Raw genomic sequence first — 12,242 nt, 5'->3', positions numbered from 1 at the left:
TTTACTGAAGGTAACATAGTGGAACAGTTTTACATCATATCACAAGGTATGATTATTGCCTGTTTTGTTGCATGACTAGTACTGAGGTGAGTTAAATAGGACTTCCAGCATTCAGCTCAGAATCTTCCCCCCTTGAAGGGAAAAAGTGAAAGAATGATGGAGGGGTAGACATGATGGAATTATTTGAATGACAATGATTAGTTAATAGTTACTCATATTTCTATTTGTCCACACACTCTGAAATGATTTTTAAAAGAATGAGTGGTTAGAGCCAGAGGTCAGTAATAAGCAACACTGAAGGGAAAAAGGGGGAAATGCTTTTTTTTTCTTCACATCAGAGTAATTTACTTTAACTTGTGATGTCAGGAGAACAGCTCCCTTATTGTGTATTTGTTATTTTTCCTTTTCAGTTCCTCTGACCAAGTCAGAATTATTCTTAGACTTTTAAAATTACATCCTTGTGCTTGAACTGAACTAAATCACAACAAAGTGGAAATTGAAATAGCCTTAAACAAAAGTAAAAGTTATCAAGTAATTGTGCAGCAAAGATCTTCAGTGTTTGGCCATTGTGGTAGAAGAAATGAATCCATATCATTGAGCTTCTGCTGTCAGCACTTGGTGGTTTTGCCCTGGTCTCCACATGGACAAATGTTGTGGTCCACCACACTGAATCTCTTTTCTATTTGTGCTACACTAAATACTAGTCAGTAAATTTGCTTATTGCTGCACACACACACATATATATTTAACGTAATTTTTAAGTAGATAAGCTTTTAAATCTTGAAACTTAGGTTTCCAGGATCCCATAAAATGTCTTTCATGATCTGTAAGTCATGTTTGCTCTAATTTAAGCTCCTTGCTTCTTGCTCTATCCCCTGTGGGCAGGAAGAACGCTTATTGCAACAACCTTTTACATAGTTGAAGACTGTTATCATATCTTTTCACAGTCTTCTCTTTTTTAGACTAAACAAACAAATTTCTTTCAGTAGAACATACTTTCTAGACTTCTGATCCCATTTGTTAAGCTCCTCTGTACTTTCTCCAGTTGATCTACCTCTTTTGTGATTAAGTTAGGGTAAAAAAATCACATCCACAAGTGTAAAGAAAATAATTCAAGAATATAAGTACTTGTGAGAGAATTATGATCATTTGATCACAGAGGGTAAGAAAAGTCTTCAGACCTTTTAAAGTCATAGTTACCCAGTCTTGACGAAATAAGGTAATTTTTGAATTTTCTACTGGATTTGGAAGAGATCTCTATTTCTGCAGTTACATTTTCTCATTGAACATGTGTGGAATTTATGAAAATGAAAGTAATTTTTAGATTGAGAATAGGTACAAAAACATGCATTTACCTTGCAGATGATAATAATTTTAAATATACTGTGATCAGATAGCTAGGAATGAATGCTACTTACGTGCGGGTATATTTATAGAAGAACACGTGGACTAAATATTATTGTATATATTTTTGATTTATTATATATAGAGCATTGTATATATGCTCTGCATTCCTAAAATAAATGGGAAAAAATTCCTGTGAGTAATATGATCAAACACTGTTGAAGTACACAGAACTTTTTTGTGTGAACAAAAATAACCAAAATGCTTTAAGAAAAGATTTTTGTTGTTTCAGCAAAATAACTGTGCTACTTCATTCTTTGCTAATCTGTATTTCTCAATAAATATAAAGATGCTGAGATAATAATTTCTGTACTTCTCATCAGAGATTTCATAGGGGAGTTGCTGTAATGAACCTTGATGTTCCTGTTAGACTGTATACAAGCATTCTGCATTGTTCTTAATAGAACCACAGGAAAAAGTAAGGACAGACATGAAAAAACTGTATGTGGTAATGAATTACCTCTGTTATTCTCAGTGATATCTGAGGTATCTATATTTGCCTGTGTAAGTATATACTGAAATTTTATGAAAACTCACATCTGCATTGAAACAAACCTGAGGTGACAATGTTCACTTTTATCCAGGGGATCTGGAATGTTCCTGGTAATATTTTGTGAGTTTTAAATGCTAAGGTGTTTTTCTTTGTTGTCAAGTAGTTAAAGCTTAAGATGTAGCCTGAATTAGAAATTGCCTCAATATGTGCAAGTTTTTAGTTTTGTTTAAACAACAGATGGTTTGCTGAAAACCTGAACTGCATCCTGAAACTGCCTATGTTAGTTTATGTCCCAGAAGGGATTTGGGATATTGTTTTGACAAACCTCAATGCAGAGTGTTATTAATGTACAAGCTTTCATGGGAGAGAAAAGTCACAGGACACCAAGGATACCACTTTGCTTGGTGATGGAAGAATGCTTTACTCTTCCCCCAGCATATGTAGCCTTCAGAATTGTGTTTGGTTGAGGGACTTGATTTCAGAAGCATAACAAGGAGCCACACCACAGCACACTGTACTTATCTCCTAAAATATCTATGAATTTTAGGACCAAGAAGGGCCATTAGATAAATAGCTCTCTTCCCTGAATATGAACTTTATATGCTATCCATCTCCAAAGCTCAGTAACTTGATGGAGGTAAATATTTTAGAAGATGCCCAGATTCAAGATGCCCATGGGCTCAAGCATTTTCTTGAGCCATGATGGTGGCTTATTGTAATGATTTGTCATCCCATATGCTAAAAATCTACCAAATTAATGTGTATTACTCTACCTCATGGTAGAGTTTCATGAACCAGTCTTAGTAAGTACTACTATCTTTCTCCTGTGGAAAGTTCTTAAAAATTAGGTCATCAAGTCATCAAAATCACCTTGATATCTTAAGTGAACTAAAATGTTTCAGTCTCCTGCTGTATATCTTTCTATCTTCTGAATCCATTATCTTTGCACCTTTACTCATTCCCCCACACCCATAACAGCCTCTCTAAAATCTGGATGTCAGAATTGGATGATGTATTTCAACACGAGCCTTACAAATGCCATTTACAAATTGAAAATCCCCTTGTGACTCACACATTCTTTCCCCCTTCTAATTCTCTTGTTTTTTGGATGGCCACCAAGCCCTATGAGACAGGAAGGAATTACTCATACCACCTCTGACAAGCATCCAGCAAATGCCTACATATGGGTGTCTGCAAACCCCCAGAGGGAGCACAAGTGATTCAGAACAAATCAGGAGTAAATCCTTATGTTAAAGGGTGTCTTGATCCCAGAATTGCTCAAGCATTTTAGAAATCACGAATTCCATTTCCCCTTCATGAGCCTTTCTTATGTTTTTCAGGTGCATCTTCTCTGCTTTTGTTCACAACTTTTGTTCATATCTGGAATAGTTCACATATGGTCGGTTAAAAATTACTGCATGATGGGAGGCATTACCAGAACAGGTTGGCTTCTGAGAATGGATGAATTGCTGAGGAATTCCAGAGGTCTGCCTTGAATGTCTTGATCAGAAATATAATGGTCGTCTAAAGTGCAGAAATTCTTGAAGCTGAGAAGTATTTTTCTTGCGTGCCTTGAACCTCGATTCTAATTAGCAGTTATGCCTTCTGATCATCAAGTAGGAGAATTTTGGCAGTAGAGTTTGAGTGTTATCAATTGTTTTTATTTGACGGTGATAGAGCTGTACTTTGTTGAAAGTATGTAAGGTTGCAAGGGGTGGTAATGTATACATATTTTCATGTTTGAGAGAATTTTACTGGTAAAACATGCTAGTAAGCGAGTGTTTAGGTAATGGTGAAGTGCAGCAATTGCAATAGTGTCCGTCTGGGAGGTTTCTGAGATCTTCCCTTTAATTTTCCATTCTTGTCTTTTGTTTTGATGGTATTTTTGCAATCTGTTTTATAACAGCTCAGATCCTGCAGCCAAGAAGGCAGAAACTCCCTAAATAAGACTGCTTGTATGCTGGTACTATGAGCTGTCAGCCAAACTACAGAACAGGGACCTCAGTGAGATTAGCAGGGTTAATCACAGCCAGTCAACAGGGGGCTGCAGATGGGCATCTGGCCTCAGGGTGGAAAACATATGGTTCCAGTTGGAGATGGCTGTTGGAAGTTTGAAGGTGGAAAAGGTGGATTTGGAAATTCTATCTGGGTTTAGCTGTAGTTGGGACTGCTCTAACTGCTGGTGGTCAGCCAGGTTCTTCTGAAAATTCTTTTGAATTATTTTTGTACATTTAGTAGTTTTTCTCCAGTGTTCCTTGAGATAAACACATGCTCTGATAGCATTTTTTTGGCTCTGACTGCATTCTCTAACATGCATTTTTAATTTCAGCTATGCAATTTATGGTGATCTCATGTCAGAAATTTGAGTGCCATTGAAAGGCAAGAGTCAGTACCTCTTTTTTTCTAGTAAGACAATTTTGAATGTGGTACTTTTCTAGCAAATTTTAAGTGCTGCATTCAGCATGGATGTGATAGTGGCTTAAGCTGTTTGTATCCAGGATACTTCCTTATTTTTCAAGATCTAAGCAAATCATAGAGCTGCAGTTGACCCTGAGCTCATCGTTCTGTCCTGTGATAGGATCAACTTCTACCAATTCCTTATATATGTTGATCTGCTTCTTAAAACCTGTAGCTTGATCCAGTGTTTTATTCTCCTTATCTTTGAAGGCTACTGGAAAATTTGAATCTCCCTGCCTGCAGGTTAAGGTCATCTCTTGTTTTCCTGAGAATCATGCTGGAAATAAAAGTGTTCTCTTCCTTTCTGCAACAACTTTTAAATCATGGAAGTTTGCTATCACACTTGAAAAAAAATTATTCTGTTTTACCTATTGAAACAAGGTTTATTGAACATTTTTTTCATAGGTCTTGTTTTCTTGACTTCTAGTTGTTCTGCTTTGGAGGTTCTCTACTTTCTACTGTTTTCTTTTTTTCTTGAAGCATGACTTCTTTCAATACGGTGTTTCACAAGTACTGAACAGAGGTATATGATTATCTTACAAACCCATCCATCACATGGTATCCATCACACTGTAATTTTTGCCTTATTTACAAAAACATGATACTCTTCACTCATGATCAATGTGTGATGCAGAATAAAGTCAGGTATACTTTTCTGCAGAAGAAATAATTTCTTTTCCTCATTGTTTTGAGCATATGATTACTCCTATTTTAATGCAGAGATTTTTACCAGTCCTTTGTACTTTGTGCTTTTGTTCTGTTGTTTTCCCATGTGCTACCTCCAGTTTGCCAAGGTAATTTGGAATTCTTATTCTGTACTCTCCTGCCATTTATTTCAGTCTGGCTAGCAGAGTAGTCTGGCCTTTTCTCTGTTCTTGTAATGCATAAAAATGTCATCTACAAATGAATAACAATTAATAAAAGAAATACTCCAGAACACAACCCATTTGTGAGGAATACATATAACTGGATTCTGGACAGACACTATGGAGCCTTATTCAGTATCAGCTTCCATTGTAACAGTGAACTCTGACAGTTCTTCTCTGACACTGATTTTCTGAAGTCATCTGAACTATATATTCCTAGCTGACATATGATGTGCCAATGTAGGCAATATTGAAAACATTTGTGAAGTTGGGCAACACACATTGCCAGAGAGTAGAGAACTGACTCTTATCTGATTTTATAAATGGTCATTTGTTTTTCCTCTGCCAAATCCAGAGCTCTTCCTGCTTCCTAGATAGAATTCCTGGCTTTTAGAAGGTGTTCTTAATGTACCCTGTATTATCACCTTTAATGTTTTTTTACTTCCTCTGGAATATGACTGTTGTGCAATATCAAGCAACAAAACAAAAATTTAAACATTATTACATGTTTAATAAACATTATTACAAGTATTTAGTGAATATTTTATCTGAAAGCTCACATTACTTCTAGCTCAGGACTGAGACTTTCAGCAATTCAAAATATTCACCTGAGAAACAAAAGCACTTTACATTTACAAACTACAAGAGAACATGCAATTTTTGTCTTACAGGAAAGTGCTAAACTGTTCCACTTGCTTTTAGAGCGTGTGACAGATAACACAGCTGCTCCCATTCTAAAATGTGGCTAGAGATATGCAGGACAAGAGACTAAGATACCTTGGTTGGCCCTTCTGATTATAAAATGGGTGACTTCATACTATAGAGCATGGATGATAGGGTATGAGGGAGCAAGCCAAGGATCACAGATACATATAAGTTATTTAAAGAAGTATATAACTGGGTTGTGCTTTGCAGGAAAAAGTGGTACACAGGCAGAAAACAGTCTCTCTTTTTTTTTTTTGGTCAAAATACTGGTATCAAAGAGCAGTATAATAATTTAGCACACCAGCTGTTGCCTGTAGTGAGGTTTTAGTTTTACAGACTTCAGTGCAGAAAACTCTGTTCAGAAACCACCACACAGCTCCTTGAAAAATGTATCATAGCAGGAACCATGCAGGTACTGAAGATCCAACCCTGATGTTATAGCTGGAATAAAAGTAGAGAATTACATTAATTTTTTTGATAAAATTTGCATTTGAGTGCATGAGAGTAATTTGCAATATTTTTAGCTTCTTAGGCTCTTTATAATAGTTGTGGGAGTTTTCTTTAAGAGAATTCTACTCCTTCCCATTCTGGCTCAAATAAAATGGGAAGCTAAAAATACAAGAGTTTCATTCAAAGTCTATGGGAATAAGATGGCCATGACATGCCTATAACTCTCTCTGAAAATGCTTTTAGTCTCTGGAGAGATCATATTGAGATGGTTGTGAGTAATACATTGTGGGAGTTTTTCCCTTTAACACAGCTGTTGTTTTAATCATGTGCCAAGGACTTAAAACAATTGTGATTTATCAGCTAGGGAAACAGAAACTTGATGTCATACCCCTTGCCAGATTTTGTAAGATTGGATCAGTATTTTTGTCTATTTTTATTTGTCATGAGGAAAAAATAGCCTTTCTGTTTTGTTACGTTGTCTAAAATTAGAAAAATTGGATCAGGGTAAAAGTAAACTTTGCACATAGTATCACAATCCTGAAATAGTAGATGAAACACCAAATTAAATTTTAAGATAAGGCCAATAATAAAAACTTCAAAATTATTTGCTTGAGTAGAAAATATAATTTAATATTTATAGATTTATAAAGTTAAATAGTGACTTTTAAAATTTATATCACTCTTTCTCAGTACATAAGTTCATGCATTATTATACTGGTGAGATGGCAGCAGGCTTGGTGCCCTCATGCAGTGCACATTCTCCTTCCTTCATTTTTCCTGTTACTATATGGAAAGGTTTAAGAAGAGCTTGGTACTAGCCATTTGGCTGGAATTACCTGCCCATGTGGGCAGGTGCAGTTGTACCTAAGTGAAGACAAGAAGATTCCACTGGAAGGCAAACACAGCCTGTGAGCTCCATGACACGGCTGAAGGACATAACATGGAGCATCTATAAATTTTAACCTCTCCTACCCTCCCATTCATCAGTGGTTCTGTGATTGATGTCTGTCAATGCTCTCAGGCACATGGTGGATTGTTGGGACTGTCCTGGGCAGGGCCAGGAGCTGGATTTGGTGATGCTTGCAGGTCCCTGCTAACTCAGGGTATTTCATAATCTTTCCTTCTGAGGTATGCAGAAAAAGAGGACTTCCTCACTGGATGGAAATGAAGTATATTTTACAGCCTTCTAGACTCTTTTCCTTACTCTCATGTTACTAATGTTTTGCTTGTTTAAAACCAGAAAGAAGATTATTCTTCTCAGCAGTGCTGAGTAGTTCCTAAGAGAACACAAATTCCAAATCCAGAGATCTTTTCTGAGAGTAATTAGGCTGTAAATTTGAGTATCTGTGCTTATAAAGCATTTAGACATAACCTTGTGTTCTTCTGTGAAGCTGTTAGGAAAAAGTGTGATTTTAAAACCAATAAGTGCAGTTTTATTGGGGCACTTTAACTTAAAATTGATGTTACTTTTTATTTTACATTCAACATTTGTTTTTACTGGGTAAGCCTATGTAATGTTCAAGTGTTTTTTTTTTTTTTCCTTTTTAGTGTAATTTTTCCCAAGGTTTTGCTTTTCATTTTCAGTCTTGTTTGGCACCTTAAGGTGCTGATAAAGTCTACAATTTAGCTTTCCTTACCTTCCTTTTTATCCCAGCTGTCATGTATGAAACTTTTGCTAATTTCACTCTCAGATCAGCATGTTTTCCCATCTCTTGAAGTCATGTTGATTAAAATAAACCAAAAATTATGATAAATATTAAACGCATTATCTTTTCCCTAGATTTACAGGAAATCAGAAAGGCTAAACAACAGTACTTGCAATCTAAAGAAGTATGCCCATCACACACAGATCTTTGTTTTTTAGCAGCCAGATTTTTCATTCTTTATTCTGTGAAGTCAATCAAGCACTTTGAGTGAACAGTGTATTGTCTAAGGTGCAGATCATGTGCATGAAAACAGACTAATTATGCTAACATTTAAATGGTAAATTCATGATAAAACTCTTCAAAAGGAAAATGTTATTATATGAATGTTGGAACTGTAGCTCTGTTACAAATAGGATTATTTTATATACTATTCTACAAGCCAAGTGTTTATTTCCAAACACTTGTGGTTTGCACAAGTAAATACAGATTCATAGCCAAGGAGAAGGTTATCACCCACATAAGTATAGCAAAAATAGGATGGGTGCCCTGATGATATGATTACACTTGACTTTTGGTTTTTGCATGCAGTCACTTCTGTCACTTTTTTTTTAACCTTTGAACACTATAAAAATCAGCCAATCCAGCAAAGGTGGTTAGCATGATTTCAGCTTTGACCTAAGTGGGATTTATCTGCTCATTTTAGAGATCTAAATGATCTTCTGAATTATTTGCTGATTTCAAAGCCTGCACTCATTCACTATGTGAATTCACCTTTTAACTTCATCAGGAAGAAGATGAGCTATTCTTTTGAAGTACTTATTTGTTTTTAAAAAGAGTAATTAAAATTTTCCATCTTTATCTCATGGTATTTCCAAAGTTGCCTAATGAACAAGGCAGGTGATCGAAGTCAGGTGCTACACTTGTTCACTGCTGCTTAGTGTGATTCAACATAAGTGCATTTTCTTAAAAATATGGCCGTTTTTTTTTGGCTCCTTTTTTCTGTAGATACTGCATATGTGGTTGAAGCTCTTTTCTTTCTGACTTGATTTTTTTTATTTCCTTCCATGTGAAAGGTTTTGAACCAGATATAGAACAGTCTGTATCCTACCAGAGGAACTGAAAATTAAAGCATTCTCTCACGCTGAGTTGAGATGGTGGTTCAGTTGTACCTGTTTACTGCAGTGCTGGAGCAAAGCATATGGATACGGACTTTTTCAGTATTATTTTGTTCTATCCAGTAGACCTAAAAAATAATACTTCTGTCTATTTGAGACAGGGCATAGTCAGCTGTTCCCCTAGTAACAAGTTTATAGACTGGCTACTTATTTTGATGAGATCCCAGTTATGCAGCATTAGAGAGCAGATGCTCCTGGTGTAATCTGATAGTAATTTTTACTCTATTTTCTAATTTGTAGTCAAGGATAGAGGATTTGATGAGACCAAGGCCTCTGTGAAACCTCCACCCTACTTTACCTCAAGCTGATCCCTTGACCTCAAAGAAAGAACAAACAGTTCTGCAGTAACATTTTTTTTAAAATGTGTCTGTACCTTAGATATGTTCAGATGAATACAGAGCACCAATGAGATAGTTTTGAAGAGGCTTTTTCATCCTTGCTAACTTTTGTCAATGGTTGGCAAATAGTTTTATAGCAGATTTAAGCACACTTTTGTTAAGAGCAAATTGGAATAGATGATTTTTGGCACTAACAAATGCTAAAGAGAGTAAGAAATAAGGAAGAGGAGCTCTGAAGGAGAAGATACCAGTAACAATCTTGGTTTCAGCGTGTGGTAATTTTAGAATTTGTCATGTCAGAAAGTTTTTGCACAAAGCAGTAGACATGCAGCTGGAATTAGTGACTGATTTATCCCTGAGGTACAATTAATTATTTGAGGATTTTTGCTTCTGTTCTATGTTGTTGATTGTTTCTTTACTGGAACTGACTGTCACAGATAAAATCTTTTTAATTTTGTAAACCTCATTTTGTGCAGTCTATTGGTTAAACATCAGCACAGGCACACAAAACCAGATGGTGTTGTATTTCTCGGCCTGGGAGCAAGGAAGTCAAGGCACTTGTTCATATTAATAGATCCTCTTTTGTGGTTGCTTTAATTGTTCACTGTTTTAATTAGTCTACAGAAGTTTTAATTTAAAGAATTTGCAAATCAATGTGTGGCATACAGATGTTAGTTTCCAAATCTGTATCAACACTTTTATGAGAGGCTATGATGGAAACCCTACCTTTTCCCCCAAGATGTTGTAGTGATTTTTGTCATGTCTGTGTATGGCTGCGTCCTTACTTTCCCTCTGGTTTTACAGGGCACAATGACTACATGTGTCCTGCCACTAACCAGTGCACCATTGACAAGAACAGAAGGAAGAGTTGCCAGGCCTGCCGACTGAGAAAATGCTACGAAGTGGGGATGATGAAAGGTGGTATGTACACAGCCATCATCAAATCTTCAGCATTGCTGTCTGCCTTCCTGCCTTTTAGCTTCATTGGGCTGCTGATAAGGTTTCTAACTAAAGGAGAGAGGTACTGATTTTATTGAGTTGAAGTCTATTAAATCAAAATGATTTCATTAAATAAAAAATTAAAAGCTCCAGAATATAATTTTATCTTGTTCAAATTTGCATGAAAAATAAGAGGACCATTGATTTCAATAGAATTAGAATTCCTCTGTTATTATTTTTAACTCAGTGTTCTTTCATGGTAGGCTTCAGGTCCTGATGAATGAAATTTAACCCAAGACTTTTCAGCATTTTGCAGTTCAGTGGGAAGAGCATTGGTAGTCTCAAATCAGTCCATATTAGTTAAATAAACTTCTGGATATGTAATTTTTGTTCTGTGAATATTGGAAGGGAAAGTTAATTTCTCTTTTCTGGTACTGTACACGTATTTTAGATGTGAATTGATTTAACCCAACAGTATTAAAGGCTTACTCATTTTATAAGAACTGTGATTAATGCCACTTTCCTAGAAAATTTGTAATACTGATGGCTTGTTGTAGCCTGCTAAAAATTTCACTTTGCTTGTATCAATGAAGAATAATCAGTAGCTGTATGGACACCTGTATCTATGGGAAAAAAGTAGCAAACTAGTAAGTGCACAGGGCAGATGGGATCCCATGTATTTTGTGTGTAAAGAGCTAGTTAGATTACAGACTGGTTCTTCCTTTCTTTGGCGCATCTGATGCTTATTTATGCCACAGAAAGTCTGGTGCAAGAGAGAAGAGGAACTCATCATGTTTGTCCTTTCCTTAACAAATCATTTATAAGTCCAGCAAAGGTAGGCCAGCTCTGAGAATCTTAGGAGAAAAAGGGAAAGACTGAAGGAAAAATGATAAGTTGTTGCTGCACCTGAGATTGGATCTGCATTTTTCTCAACTCGAGGATTAGGAAAGAGCTGACACTGATTTTATAATATCAATTTTGGGATGCAAGCAGGAGGAAGATGTAAAATCTGCTTTTTCTTCTAGAAGTTAAGACAATAGTTTATTTTTTTTCATGAGATTTTATGTATTGATCTGAACATCCTGGTTTATATGGCTAGAACTTTTCAAAGGGTATGTAGTTAATATCACAGGTATGATCCAGAATAGATAGAAAGAAGTTCAAGAAAGTCACACTAAAACCAGAGAATCCATTCATGAGTATGACATGCAGATTTAGCTTTGACCTTTGTACATGTGGCAGTTCATAGCTAGGATTTATTATTAGCTTTATGTTGATGACATTGCATTTTTCATTTGGCACATTTACATCCAATTCCACTTACATGTATTTAATTAATGATCCACTCTGCCAGTGTTATGTTTTCAATATGCCTTCTCTAGGATGCAGGTACTAATAGGTTTTTGACCATTCTATATGTAACTGTTTCACTCTCATAAAAACGGTGAAGATTTCTCAACCAGCATTGTTTTAGATTAAAGAAGTCTAAATGAAATACTGCAATTCTGTCCAAATTTTTTTTCAAATATAAATATTCTGGGATTGTTATTTCATATAGTGGTTCTCACCTGAGAAAAGTCATCTGGATTTCATCCTTTCCTTTCCTTTTACAATGCTTGTAAGATTTTTATAGTCACTACAGGAACTGGCAGTTCAAAAATAGTCAGTGTTGGGGTGTTTTGTTTGTCAGTGTTTATTGTTTTGTTGCTGTTGTTTTTCTTCTTTTAAGAAACTAAACTCACAGTTTATAAACAAGGAGAGTAGGATCA

At 35.7% G+C, this 12,242-nt stretch overlaps 1 protein-coding gene across 1 annotated transcript in view; it reads left to right on the top strand.

Annotated features, from left to right (window-relative positions):
- The window catches only part of ESR1 (estrogen receptor 1), a 178,988-nt gene that overhangs the window by 105,893 nt on the left and 60,853 nt on the right, over positions 1-12,242 (top strand). The window contains exon 5 of the mRNA XM_074537738.1: positions 10,339-10,455. Within this exon, the coding sequence (XP_074393839.1) occupies positions 10,339-10,455 (117 nt within the window). The remainder of the gene's footprint in view (positions 1-10,338; positions 10,456-12,242) is intronic.

This window comes from Zonotrichia albicollis, chromosome 3 (genome assembly GCF_047830755.1).
Source record: "Zonotrichia albicollis isolate bZonAlb1 chromosome 3, bZonAlb1.hap1, whole genome shotgun sequence".
Taxonomy (NCBI): domain Eukaryota; kingdom Metazoa; phylum Chordata; class Aves; order Passeriformes; family Passerellidae; genus Zonotrichia; species Zonotrichia albicollis.
The sequence above is the reverse complement of the archived record's forward strand: the minus strand, read 5'-3'. Positions and strand labels throughout refer to the sequence as shown.